Consider the following 15,112-nt stretch of genomic DNA (forward strand, 5'->3'; position numbering starts at 1 on the left):
TGCTGAGCCAAACCACCTAGGGCGAAAAGTAAAGGTTTTTAATAAAATGTTATTATTAATTTATAATTTAGTTCAACTATGATTAAGAGAATGCTTTCTGTATAGGATAGACTTTGAAATTTGTTGAGATTTATTTATGCTTCAGTCCACTGCCAGTGCGCATCACAGCGACAGGTCATTCCGCTGTTCGGTTGATTTGCATATTAGCCTTTTATTATATAGAACTCATATTCTTCCCTTAAAAACTGTCCCTTTTACAACTTCTCTATTTTTTTTAATAGTACCATCATTCTCCCAAGTTCAAAATTAGTCTTTGACTCATTATGTTCCCCATTCCTCCAATTTGTCACCAATTTTGCTGATGGATCTATGTAATCTCTCCATGTTTTCATCTTATTCATCTAAGGTGCACAAATATTCATCTGCACTTAAAGTATACTAGGAGCTAAAAGACAGAGGATTGAGCCCCTGCGGGCATTCACAATCTAGTTATAATAATAAATAAGCAAATCACTAATTATAACATAGAGGGTTAAGTGTTGAAACAGAGGCACTTAAATGTCTGGAGTACTGTAATAGCTTTCAAACAGGTTTAACTGCTGCTAGTCTCTTCCTCCTACTGGGACACTTTCAGATGTGCCTGCCTAAAAAGCTATTTTGACCATATCTTTTACTTGCTTAAGAATCTCTAATTCTTCCCAACTGCTTTTAGGACAAAATACTCATTAGCCTGTCGTGAGAGTCCTACACAGTAAGCCACCAAACACATGAGCCACCAAATAGCCTTCAAGTACTATCTCTCATTACTTCTTTACATGAACTTCCATTCCTTTCAAATCAATTTACTCTTTGGACATGAACATTAATTTAATATTCCTCATGCCACTCCTTTCATACAGAAAACACCAGTTCTATAAAAATCTATTCCATTGTTTAAGATTCATATTACATCCTATCTCTGTAAAGCAATCTTCAGTGTTACTAATAAAAAATAATGTGTTCCTTCTTCAATATTCCAAAGCAAGTTTTGCCCGGATAAATCATTTCACCATCAGGTACTGCCTTATTTTATTTTATTACCTCCACTGTCTTAAATTATTAAATCTTTCTCACTTAATTATACATAATTCATGTTTTCTCCCTAACCAAATTCTATGCTTTGCACAGACAGCTTTATCTTATACTTTTTTGTACCCAGCCATAATACCTAGCACAGTCTTGTTCATGAGCAAGATCTGAAACAGGGGCAGGGTTTTGGCAAGTTCAGTTTGGATAAAGGGACACTGCCAATGGAAGAAACAACACATGCAAAAGTAGGGAAGGGCAATGTTTGTCCGAGATATAGAAAGTAAATCAATTTGAAGGAATGAAGCCCTCCCCCCAACACTAAAAGGAATACTGGCATGTGAGGTGGAAGGGTCAGAATAAGTTCCATAGCAGCGTTTCTCAACCTGTGGGCCACGACCCCTTTGGCAGTCAAACGACCCTTTTACAGGGGTCACCTAAGACCATCCTGCATATCAGATATTTACATTACGATTTATAACAGTAGCAACATTACAGTTATGAAGTAGCAAAGAAAATAATTTTATGGTTGGGTCACAACATGAGGAACTGTATTTAAAGGGCCAGAAGGTTGAGAACCACTGTTCCAGAGTAAGGTGTTTTGACTTTATCTGATAGGTGATGAGGGTACCATAGGTTTTAGACTAGAATAAAGAACAGGGCACAGTTTTATAAAGTTTTCTCAACTCAGCAGTGCATTAATTTAACAGGAAGGCCTGAACATCAATTAAGTGGCTATTGCTAGAAAGTGATGTAGTAAAGCCTCACCAAAAAAATACTTTTCTTTCATTTCCTCTCCTAGAGAAGGCTGCAATAAAATTCTTGGACAAACAAAGCATAGTTTGATAGGTTCTCTGACAACATCTCTTGATTTCACTTGTCCTAGATTCACAATAAAGTAAATTCAATATTTTTATTTTTCTCTTAGCATCTTCATTGGGAAGCTCTTATTAATGGTAAACCCATTAGCAAACAACTCGTCACAAGAGCTTTGTTTAATCCTCAAGCTATTACAAGCTATATGTGAAATGGTTTTGCTTCTAGTTTCTCTAGAGGAGTTTAGGAAATTCCTATTTATCCACAGAAAGAGGTGTTAGCTATTCAAGGCCAGGAGAGCGCTTCAATCCCCAAAATAAGACTTGCTGACACCCAGGGCTCAGCCCTGCCACTGTGGAGCATGGGATACACAGTTATCCACTCACTCAGTAACTAAACTTTTCTTTATAGCCCTTGAGCAGAATCATTACTCTGACTTATCTGTGTTTTATCTGTTACATATGCCAAAGTTTTCTTTCATTAGGTGGATAATTTGTAAGAATTTGCATTTTTCTTCCAAGCATGCTCTAACATCTTTTGTCTTTATCACGTCCATCTGTGGATCAAGAGGGATTCACTAACTCTCCTAAACAGAGGATGGGTGTAGGGGCAAGAAGGGGCGCAAATTGCAGTACTTTTTATTTGCCCATTTCTATTTATTTGATCAAATTCTTTACAGGCATAGCGGGGTAATGGCCAAAAAAAGAAAGACATGAATCTTGAGGGAAATAATTAATATTTATAGAAATATTAAGCAAGAGCAAGGAAAAGATTTTCAGTGGTGACTCTGCTTTCCTTTCCCATGATGCAGTAGGGTCTAAGTGGCTGGTTTCACTCAGGGATATTTGTATTTGCTTTTCTTCTCTGATGGTTCTTTATGTGTGTGGGGGGGGAGGGGATTGGGAAGCAAGTAGAATGAGATAGGCTTCAGAGAAATGAGGAGTTAAGAGGTAGACATATTTCTTAAAGTCACCTAAATGTCCAAGACATGTGAAACTATGATAAGCAAATTAAGAGTAGAATTAATGTCTAAATATGTGTACCTGGGTTTATATAGAATTAGAAAAAAATTTGATGAGGACGACCCTTTACATCTAAATTGCATGAAAAAAGAAATCATTTATAAACTGTTAAGATTGAAAATATAACTGAGTTAAATAAAACAAAACAGAAATTTATGCTAAATATAAATATAAAAAGATTTTAAAAGATGGAGATATCTTTGGGGATGGCAGAAGACTACTTACAGGTCAGAGAATATTCATGAGGAATAAATCAGAAAACAATAAATTTTGCCCACTATGATAAAAGTATCCTTATATTTAGGAAAATGTATTATGAGATAAATCAAATTTATAAAAAAGATAACTTTGAAGGCAATTATTAATCTAACAAAAATATTCACAAAATAGAATTTTTATAAGTATCAAGCCCTCCAATTACATTTAAGATACAATTGGATATAATCTAACTTTCCTAAGAATTTGTTTATTATACCAATATCATGATCAATAATTCCTTTCCTTAAGAAATTCATTAGAAAGCATCTGTAGCTGGTCCATGTGTTCTATTTCATATACTCCATAGAAATCTTCTATATGAACATTACAGATATTTCACACTGCATAAAAGCTACTTCTCAAACCATATGTTAGCTTTTCTTGCACACAAAGCCTACTCCCACTGTCATATAGCAAGCCTCATCATCGCTGCATTGAGGGGTATGGCAAAACAATAATATATTTTGGCTAGCAGAAGTTGTCTAAATAGCACGAACAGCTGCCCAGATGACAAGATAAGCCTTGCATGGAGCTGGCACTCTTTGTTAAAGCAAAGCAAACTGTCTCTTATTTCTCATAGCAAATGTTGTTGGCACTATTTTTACAGACATAAACAAAACTTGAACATATATCCTTAATTTCTCTTCCCCTCTTTTAAAAATCCAAAAGTGGATTTTGGAAAATGTGGGGTCTTACTCCCCAAAGTAAGAGAAGTGCAGACAACAACGGGTTAAAAGAACAAGCGGAGCCCTACCGTACCCAGAAATGACAGAAGGCTCTTCTCCTCTTCGGTGCTACTATCCAACCACTCGGCCACATCACCGGGGGAAAGGAGACTCATTCTCCAGCCAGAAAACTTTTCCATACAGAGCACAATTAGTGAATGATGAAGTGGGAAAAGAACGATACAAAGACTAAATTCTTGGGGGTGCAACACTTAAATTGCTAGCCAGGCTGAAAGAGAAAATGTGATCCTCCCTCCACTCTGAATTCTGTCTCTGTGACATCAATCTAATACAATGGGGGAGGGGGAAGGAAATAGAGGGTTAAAAGAGGGAGATAGAAGAGAAGAGAGAGGTTTGTCTGACTCTGGGTGTTAAGCTTGAGTCTGAAAGAGAAAGCAGGCATAAAATTGAATAATGATTTGTGTTCAATGACAGGAGAAAGCAAAGGAAAATAAAGAATAAAGACACTCAAAGAAAAAGAAACAGGTTCCTACACTAGAGCAGCTTAGATAACTGGACAGCACAATAGCTAATCAGTTAAGTAAAGCATATCATCAAACAAAAACAAAGGCAAAAGAACAAATTCAGCATTTTGTTTTGTTCTGAGAAGGTTTTCGAATTTCCTTTCAGTCAGTCAGTGGAGAGAACTGCAGCCTCCTAACCCCTTCCTGCGTTAGCTATTTCAACAGCATCCCAGCCCCCTTTACGGAGATTTCCTGCAAGCCGAGGCAGGTTGATAAATCTGTGAATAGGAAGCTCTCATCCCTCCTTTCTTCTCCTCCTCCTCCATTCCTCCCCCCACCTTGCATGGCGACTGCATTGATCGACAATAATGGAATCTGTAACTGACTGCCAGCAGCAACATTAAGGATATTACAAGTCCACTTCATAAGAATTCCAGCCGGTGGTCGGAACTTAGGGGCAACTATGGGCTTCTAGTCAATAGCTCTGTCTTTCTTAGCGAGAAAGAAAAGAGGGAGGGAGGAAAGAAAGAAGGAAGGAAGGGAAGGGGGGAGGGGGGAGGGGAGAGAGAGGAGGGAGAGGGAGAGAAGGCGGGGGAGGAGGAGGGAGAGAAAGCTGAAATCTGAAAGTAAGAAAAGTAGACTTGCTGGGCTGAAGGTTCAGAGATCCACCAGTGAAGCCTATGACTGTCCTTCAGTCCGTCACACACTGTCATTGTGAAGCAATCAGAACAAGACAGATTTTTAATGTGATTTACATTATGTATTTACATAGTTTAAGGCTATTTCATATGCTTACACCTAATTAATAGGCAGAGAAAACTCAAGCAAAAGAGGTATTTTCAGAGACACATAGATCACTCATATCCCTGTTCTCTGGAGATTGATCAGGTTTGTTGCTATAAGAAAACACTCTTAAAAAGATAGGGTGTTGCCCGGCCAGCGTGGCTCAATGATTGAGCATTGCCCTATAAACCAGGAGGTCACAGTTCGATTCCTGGTCAGGGTATAAGCTCTGGGTTGCAGCTGGATACCCAGTGTGGGGCATGCAGGAGGCAGCCAATCAATGATTCTCTCTCCTTATTGATGTTTCTATCTCTCTCCCTCCCTTCCTCTGTGAAATTCAACAAATAACAAAAAAGGTAGGGTATTTTTTGCATTCACAAAACACTGCCTTTGTTCGCAATAACCTGCTCTTTCTATTCTAGTAGCCTACCTTAAGTGAGAGAATTCTCACTGCTTAAGAGTTACTATCTCAATAGAGCCTGAACTCACATCCTTCTCTCCATGCTCACTTTACTCTTCTTCATCTGGACTCTGCCCATTTTGACTATAAGCTCCCTGAGGACACAGTAGACAGTTGTTTGTTAATCTTTGTAACCCTGTGGCTAGAGCAGTGCCTGGCACTTAGAAGGAGTTGAATAAATATTTACTGAAGTTTTGATTGCTTTAAAAGTATGAACAGCTTCAACACTGGCAGGAGGTATCAGGCTGAATATTTTAGGATCTCTTTTTAAGATTAGTCATTTTGATAGATAGTGACTTAAAAGCAGTTGTAGTAGCAGCACCAACTGATTGAGAAAACAGAAAATGTTAAAAAAAAAAGGTTTATGAATTCATTGTTTAAATAAATCTTTTATTACTCAAAATAACTACATACAATTGAAAAGGTGTGATAAATATAAAAATTCACAGGCTATGCTTGCTTAGCACCTAAGCTTGAGCTAGTAGATAATCCCTTTGTAATAAATAACTTTGACACACAGTATCTGCGTAGCTTTCAGGCTGAAACCAATGGTCTAGAGAGCATCAAGTACAAACTTCTTGGTGTGATGTGGCTACTGCTTCTCTCTAGGGAGAAGCCTCCAGACTCCCCTTGGCTCAGCCATGCATGCCTTGGCATGTTGCACTAAAAGTAATCTACAGAAGAGCAGGAAAACTTAGCCTTTTCATTCACTGGTATAGAGCACTATATGGCTATAGTAGGTGCTAAAATTTTTTTATTGACCTTGGCATCTCCTGTGAGGTATCATTCTTTCTACTGTATATACCTGATATCACATTGATCCATTGAGACTCAGCTCAAATAGTAGCTCTCCAGTCTTCCCTGACACCTTACGATAGAGCTAATGGTTTTCTCACTCAAACTTTCTTTGTTATTACCATTAGTTTATTGAAATTTTTTGTTTCCAAGTGATTTCCTCCACTATATCTTGTGCCTATAGAAGGCAAAAATTGTGTTTTACTAATTTAAAAAATGTTTTAATGCCTAGTACCTGGTAGATGATTATAAATGTTTATTGAATGATATATTAGTTAAAGCAAAATTGTGATTCTATATACCAAAGGTAGATTAATGCTAAAGAACCCCATATATTCATGATGGAAGGATCCATACCAATAGTCTGAAAATCAACCACCAAAACAAAATTTGGTTAAGGATATAATAAAATAAATATTTTATTTATTATACCAAAGATAGGGCAGAATAAGCAGAAAAATATCATCAAGATAATCCAGTACCATACATTTGCCTTTTATAAACAGAGCTATGAAGGAACCAAGAAAAAGTTCTAGATTATGCTTAATATTCTGATTTTTGTTATAACTGCCTGTACTTATACATTCAGATTTACTCATTTGACAACTTAAGAGTCAAAAGGTGTCAAGCATTGTTCTAAACCCTGGAATATAGTTGTGAAGAAGGGACAAAATCTCTGCCCTCATAGAGCATATATTCTAGAGGGAAGAGATAAACCAAATACAAGATAAAAATGTAAAATGTATATTGTGTTAGATGGTGAATTGTGTTGAGGAGAAGAGTAAAGCAAGGAAGAGGGATAGGTAATGTTGGAGAGGTCTACAATCTTAGAGGGCAGACAAGAAAGGCATCTCTGAGAGATTAACTTTTGAGTAAAGGGTTTCTGGGTTCTTAGGAAGAAAAAGAAACAAACACAATAAAAAGGCCTAGAAGCAGCAATAGTCAGGTCCAGTGCAGGTAGATTGATAAGAACCAGAGGAAAAATAAAAGATGAGGTCTGTAAGATAATAGGAAGACAAACCATATAAAGTTATCAGGTCTTTGCCTTCTTAATTAGGTGGCAAGTTTTGAGACAAGAATGATCTGTTAGGCCTTACTTTTTCTCTATATAAGAGCTTTATTAAAATAGTAGAGGCTCGATGCACGAAATTCATGCCAAGAGTAGGCCTTACTTCCCCCAGCTGCCGGCACCAGCGTCCCTCTGGCACCCAGGACCCCGGCTTCCCTCCGGCCGCTGGCAGGCACCCAGGACCTGGGATTCCCTCACAGCCCTGGCTTTATCCGGAAGGACATCCAGTCTAATTAGCATATTACGCTTTTATTATTAAAATATAATTCACATATGATAAAATTCATTCTTTTTAAAAATATATTTTTATTGATTTCAGAAAGGAAGGGAAAAGGGAGAGAGAGACAGAAAGATCAATGATGAGAGAGAATCATTGACCAGCCCCCTCCCGCACACTCTACACTGGGGATGGGGCCCGCATCCCGAGCATGTGCCCTGACCAGGAAATCGAACCGTGACCTCCTGGTTCATACGTTGACGCTCAACCACTGAGCCATGAAAGCCAGGCATAAAATTCATTCTCTTAAAATGGTTTTAAATATATTCACATAGTTGTGCAACCATCATTATAAATTGATTCCCTAACATTCTCATCACCTCAAAAAGAAACCTAGCACCCATTAGCAGTTACTCTCCATTCCTCCCAACATCCAAGCCTCTAGCAACTACTAATCTATGAATTTGCCTATTCTGGACATTTCATATAATCGAAATCATATAACATGTGGCCTTTTGTACCACATTTAGTTTTATCCATGTTGTAGCATATATCTGTACTTCATTCATTTTTTACGGCTGAATAGTATTCCACTGATAGACATCTGGGTTGTTTCCACTTTTCAATATTATGAATAATGCTGCATATGAACATTCATGTACACATATTCACAGGAAAACCTTACACTTTAACAGGTTATCCAAATAAGGTGTAATAAATAGTCTGCTTTTAATCTGTAGAATTTTTAAATCTACAACAGAAGAGAGTTATTTTCCTATTTTACAAGCACCACATTTTCCTCCTAATTCATCAGGTATTTCCACCTTTCTTGAAAAAATGAAAACTACTGACTCAGTTTCTTTTCTCCTGCTCTATTATTTTTGCACACAGGAACAGATTAATACTAGGTACTTAGGAATGAACAAAGGCAGGTGAAATGTGACAATAGACCCTTTCCTAAATCAATAACTAATAACAATAAAGTTGGTGGAGATTTTTGGGGGGTGGGGGTAATTTTATATTTTTATAGTTTCAAACTTATCATAAAGGTAAAGAAAAGTACACAGAACTCACACACACACACACACACACACACACACACCCATCCTTTATCCAGATTAACCAGCTGTTTATATTTTGCTACCTTTCTCTCTGTGTATACTATCCTAAATAATAAAAGGCTAATATGCAAATTGTCCCCTCAACTGGAAGTTCAAAGGGGAGTTTGACCAGGGGGTGGGGCCAGCTGGCCAACTGCCCGCGGGCCCCACCCCTCAGCCAGCCCGGCCTGATCAGTCCCGATCGGGGCTGGCCAGCCAGATCCCACCCATGCACAAATTCGTGCACCAGGCCTCTAGTTGTTAAATATATATATATGCATTTTTTCTAAACCATTAGAGAAAGACATGCCCATTACTGCAAACAGCTTTCAGAGTATATTTTTTAAAACAAAGGACAGCCTTATGTAACCAAGAACAATTATCAAAGTCAAGAAATTTAACATTGATGGTGGCTGATATTTTAAGGATAAAATTAAATATGCCACTACATATAAAGTCCACTATATAAATACTACACTATATAAATACTACCTCAATATCATACAAAGTCCTTTATTTGAAAAACAAAATGTCTTCAAGCAATGCTGACTGAGAAATCAGAAGTACTAATTGCAAGTATAATTCAAAGTAATAGTCTATATTATATTAAAATGTCTATTAAATTACTGAAGGATTACTATTGAACTTATTAACATTCAATGTACTGTTATTCCAAAGAATTGGAAGAAGGAATAACTAGTTTTCAAAAAGGAATTAAAGCTCAAGTAAAGTGAATGCATTTCCATCTTGATATTCTTTTGAATCATGTACAACCTTTGTCTCAAAGAAGCTTAAAGTATATGCCAGACTGTAACTTTTCCTTATATTTTGCTGAGGATATATTTAACTGTAATAGGAATATAGTTAAATTCTATTAAATCTATAGCTCAGCACTTTAAATAGTACCCTAAATATGTAAATGTGTATAAAAACCTCAAACCACTTACATATAAATCATATAACAATGAATACACTCCCACATTGTTTTCACTTGCCAGAAACGTTAGCATAATTATTAGAGCTGAAGAAACTAATGAAGCTAGGCTGAATTTTCATTCATTTGGATTTAGGAAGCAATACTTTGGACATGCAAAGCCTCCAAATAACAGGGATGTTAATGTTATAAGAGGCATTCCTAATATATGATTACTTAAAACATATAATACGTAAAAAGGGGTGGAGGACAACTTGACTCTACAGCTTATTTCAAAAAGTAAATGCATAAGTAAAAAGCCAAACATATTTTGAAAGAAAAAACTAATTAGAGAATTTACTTTATCGAAGAGGAAGGCATTAAAATCTGTGGTTATTAAGTCATTATGATACTGATGTAGAAATAAAACAATAGGTCTCTGGGACAGAAAAAGAATCCAGAAGAAGACATACACACTTTAGCTGATAATAAATGGTGCTTTCAAACCAGTGTGGAAAGAATAAAAAATTCAATAAAAGGTATTGAGACAAATGGCTAAAAAACTGGGGAGAGGGGTAGAGATGGGGGGAATCTCATTTTATAAAACCAAAAATAAATGTAAAAAAAGAGGCCTAATCTCAAATTGAAAAAGGCCTTTCTAGGCATGGCACAAAAGCCAGAAACTACAATGAAAAATAGAGGCAAGACCGGAAAACCTAAAAATGTAAAGCTTCAAATAGCAAAAAAGACACCCTGAACAAATATGCAAGGCCATTTAATACAATCTATCAAAATATGAAATGCAAACTACCTTTCCATTCTATTTCTAGGAACCAATCTAGAAATATCAGCACAAACAAGTGGACACAGATATATGTACAAAGATATTTAACACAAAGTTGGTAGTGGCAAAAGCAAAAAGCACTATTTATAAGAGGGAAACAGATAAATCTACAATGAAATAAACATCCTTTAAGGATCTACAGGAAAAAACATAATGAAAAGATATCTTCCATACAAAAACTTGAGGAAGAAGAATGGCACAGGTTGTCAAGAACTATGAGGCATTAAATGACAGGCATTTGGAAAGGTCGGTAATTGGAAGGCAGTTTTGAAAATGGGCAGAAAACTGTCACAATGATGAGGATATGCAACATATTTAAGGGCCTAGGGGCCTCCTTAGAGTTCAGATCATTCTTTGACAGCAAAATAACTTGAGAATGGGTAGGTCTTTAACTTTCAATTCAGGTGTTTTATTTTTATTTTTTAATTCAGGACTGTCATTCATCGTTTGATGATAAATATGAGGTGGGGTCACGTATTCATCAATAGTAAATTTGGCATTAGGACTTGTTCAGCATTGTTTACACAAACACTTTATTGTGTTTTCTATTATTTTAATAAAAGCGGGTGGTGGATCAAAAATATAAATGCTGATATCACAGAAAAGCAGAGACCTCATAAAACGAATATTAATTTAATTGATATAAAGATAAGAGTTGCTCACCATGCCAGAATTATAATATCATTAACTTCAAAGAAATGGTCTACATTCAATAGTGAGGTGGAAAAGGGAGAGCACAGTTAAGAATCATGTACAAAGGTTTGGTGTTTATGATATGGGTCTGTGTACATATCCTTGTATAATCCCCTACCCTTGAGTATAGATGGAGCCTAGGACCTGATAATACGATACAATAGCCACTCCCTTGATTAGGCTGCATTATATGACAAAGGTGATGATACACTATTGTGTAAGATTCTCTCACTGGCTCTGAAGAAGTAATATGCCATGTTCTGAGAGTGCTACAAGAATGGCTACCAAAGGCTATCTCTAGGAACTGAGAACAACTCTGCTCAAAGATAGCAAATAAACAAACAAACAACAAAAAACACACAAGAACCAATACTACAACTGCAAGAGGAGTCTGAGCTCCAGATGAGAATGCAGCCTGGATGATACCTTGGTTTTGACCTTCTGACACTGAGCAGACAAACAGTTAGACTCTGCCTGGGCTTCAGATCTATGGAAAATGTGAAATAATAAATGGGTGTTACTGTAAGTCACTAAGTGTGTGGTCACACAACAGTGGAAAACTAATGTAGTATGCTAACATGAAAACACCGAGTGTAAGTAAAACAGGTGAGATATGGGGATCTACTGAAGAATACCACTACAAATGTATCTGGATGGAACTCACCCCAGTAACCAGCATCTGGATTAAACAAAACAGAACAGAATATTACCGGCAACCAGAAGCATCCTTCACACACCCTTTCCAGTCATTACCCTATCAGAATTATCACTGTCTTGATTTCTATTACATAGATGAGTTTGAATTGTATCTAACAGAATCACTCTGTGCAGATAGTCTTTTGAGACTGACTTTTGTGTTCAACATACATTTTTGAAATTTATCCATTCTGTGGCATGAAGCAGTAGTTTGTTCTTTGTCAATACTGAATGGAATTCCACTGTGTAAGGAAACAAAATTCATCCATTCTATTGCTGATGAACATTTGGGTAGTTTCCGATATTTTTAGCAGTTATAAACACTTTCGTACAATTCTTTTGATAAACCTATGTATGCATTTCTATTGGGTACATAAATTGGAGTGGATTGCTGGGTCAGAAAGCATTGTTTAGTGTTAGCAGATATTGTCCAATAGTTCTCTAAAACGGTTGTAAAAATGCATAATCCCATCAGCAGTGAATAAAAATTCTGTTCTAGATTCTTATCAACATTTGGTAATTTCTGTTGTCCTCATTTTAGACATTCTTGTTGGGTGTGGAGTTCCATTTTAGTTTAAATTTGCATTTTTCTGATGACTAATGAAACTAAGCACCTTTTTCACATACTGAATGGCCATTTGGATCACCTCTTTTGTAAAATGGGCATTCAATCTTGCCTTTTTCCCATTGATGTGTAGAAGTTCATTACATATTATGAGTGGATATTAAGGCTTAAAATTTCCTCTTTTCAGACTGTCAGATTATCATCAGATGATTATCAGAGAAAAATATAACATAAGCAACATCTGGACTAAAGATAAAGAGCCTTAAAACAGCTTCTATTCTCTTGTAATAGGTTTGATAAGAGAAAAAGAGAAAGAAAAAGTCTACCTTTAAATATTTAATTCAGCCGAAACCGGTTTGGCTCAGAGGATAGAGCGTCGGCCTGCAGACCGAAAGGTCCCAGGTTCAATTCCGGTCAAGAGCATGTACCTGGGTTGCGGGCACATCCCCAGTAGGAGATGTGCAAGAGGCAGCTGATCGATGTTTCTCTCTCATCGATGTTTCTCTCTATCTCTCTCCCTTCCTCTCTGTAAAAAATCAATAAAATATATTAAAAAAATATTTAATTCAAAACCTAAGCAAAATAAAAATGGGTTTATAACTTCTGACACTGGGAGAAACCTACTGGGAAGCTGTCATAAATCACAGTACTTTATAGCAATAAAATCATCACACCCTTGAAGCTCACTATTTCTTGTTAATTAAAATTTCATTGTCAGAAACATTTTGTAGTTTCTTCACATGAATTACTCCAACAAGACCAGAGAGAAATATGGTGAACAGGAAGATAAGGCACGGAGGAAAACCCTCAGAACACAGTGCAGGGACCAAAGGGGAGCCATGGCACTAGACCCTGACAGTTTTGTGCACTTTAAGGTCCCAGAGCACTTTATGGATTTTTTTAAAAAGGGACCAGAGGAAACCCTGACTTCTGGTTTAAAAAAATTGCCATTTAAAATAAAACAAATAAACCGCCCCCAAAAAACCAAACCTTGAAAAAAAACGTGGTGTCATCAAGGACTGACAATTAGATTTACTTCCACTAATTTTCTGCCTTTTATATTATAACTAGGGGCCCAGTGCACAAACTCATGCACCTTGAAAGGAACTGTGGGCAGCGAGGCTGCAGTAGGCACAGGGGCGAGTCTCAGGCCATCCTCTGCGCCCCTGCCTGGCCCCTCCCACTGCGGCCCCTGGTCCCCTGTCTGCAGGCAGCCCTATTCCCTCCGCTGCTGCTCTGATGCACTGATGGCGCCGGCCCCACTTGCACCTGCTGAAGGCATGGAGCGATTCCAGCAGTGGGTGCAAGCAAGGCCAGCGCCATTAGTGGGTGTGAGTGGCAGCTGCTGCCCTGATTGCCCCTCAGGAGCAAGGGGAGGTGGAGAAGCCCTCAGGGACGATTGGGCTGGCAGCCGCTGCTTGCACCCACTGATGGCGCTGAGTGATCAGGACCGGCACCGGGCATGGGCAGTGGATGTGAACGGTGGCTACGGTGTTGGCTGTGGGTGCAAGTGGGGGCGGCGCTGGCAGTGGGTGCAAGTGATGGCTCGGGTACCAGGAGCAGGTGCAAGCGGGGCTGTCACTGGCAGCAGATGTGAGAGGTGGCTGCCGGCCCCGATCTCCCCTCAGGAGCAGGGGGAGGTGGAGAAGCCCTCGGATGATCAAGGCTGGCAACTGCTGCTCGCAACCGCTGATGGCGCTGGCAGCAGGGGCAAGCGGGGCCTGCAAGCAGGTGCAAGCGGGGCTGTCACTGGCAGCAGATGTGAGAGGTGGCTGCCGGCCCCGATCTCCCCTCAGGAGCCGGGGGGAGGGGAGAAGCCCTGAGGGGCGACTGGGGCCAGCAGCTGCCACTCGCATCCGCTGACAGTGCCAAGCGATTGGGACTGGCTCCAGGCACCAGCATCAGGCACCGGCAGTGGGTGTGAGCAGTGGCTCCAGTGCTGGCAGCAGGTGTGAGCAGGGCTGGCGCCAGCAGCAGGTGCAAGCACCGGGCGGGACCGCAGTGCTCAGGAGCAAAGAATTTTCAGTAACCACCAGAGGCTTGCCCTGATGACAGCAACCAGCATCGCACCTTGGTCTGGCACCCCCACTCACCTGCTCCACCATCCCATTGTGGACAACACGCCATGTTCCGCACATGCCCCCTGGTGGTAGCAACCAGTTGTTCGGTTGTTCCACCATTCAGTCTATCTGCATATTCGCCTTTTATTATATAGGATAAACTCCTCTGCAGAGCACTATTTTAGTTTATATAAGCTAAAACAGTGATGGTGAACCTATGACACGTGTGTCAGAGGTGACACGCGAACTCATTCTTTTGGGTGATTTTTCTTTGTTAAATGGCATTTAAATATATAAAATAAATATCAAAAATATAAATCTTTGTTTTACTATGGTTGCAAATATCAAAAAATTTCTATATGTGATATGGCACCAGAGTTAAGTTAGGGTTTTTCAAAATGCTAAGCTCAAAAGGTTCACCATCACTGAGCTAAAAGAATGTTTCCAAGGAAGACTGGTTTTCTTTTTTTTTTTTTTTTTTAAATTCATTGATTTTTTTACAGAGAGGAAGGGAGAGGGATAGAGAGTTAGAAACATCGATCAGCTGCCTCCTGCACACCCCCTCCT

General features: G+C 38.6%; 1 protein-coding gene across 5 annotated transcripts in view; it reads right to left on the reverse strand.

Moving 5' to 3' along the window:
- RASAL2 (RAS protein activator like 2) overlaps nt 1-15,112 on the reverse strand; it is a 177,050-nt gene that overhangs the window by 82,792 nt on the left and 79,146 nt on the right. The window contains exon 1 of one of the 5 annotated variants that reach the window (XM_006754515.2): nt 3,921-4,649. The exons of the other annotated variants lie outside the window; for them this stretch is intronic. Within the exon in view, the coding sequence (XP_006754578.1) occupies nt 3,921-4,026 (106 nt within the window). The 5' untranslated portion in view covers nt 4,027-4,649. Of the gene's footprint in view, nt 1-3,920; nt 4,650-15,112 lie in introns of those variants that run through there. 5 annotated transcript variants of the gene reach the window in all.

This window comes from Myotis davidii, unplaced genomic scaffold (assembly GCF_000327345.1).
Source record: "Myotis davidii unplaced genomic scaffold, ASM32734v1 scaffold591, whole genome shotgun sequence".
Classification (NCBI taxonomy): Eukaryota; Metazoa; Chordata; class Mammalia; order Chiroptera; family Vespertilionidae; genus Myotis; species Myotis davidii.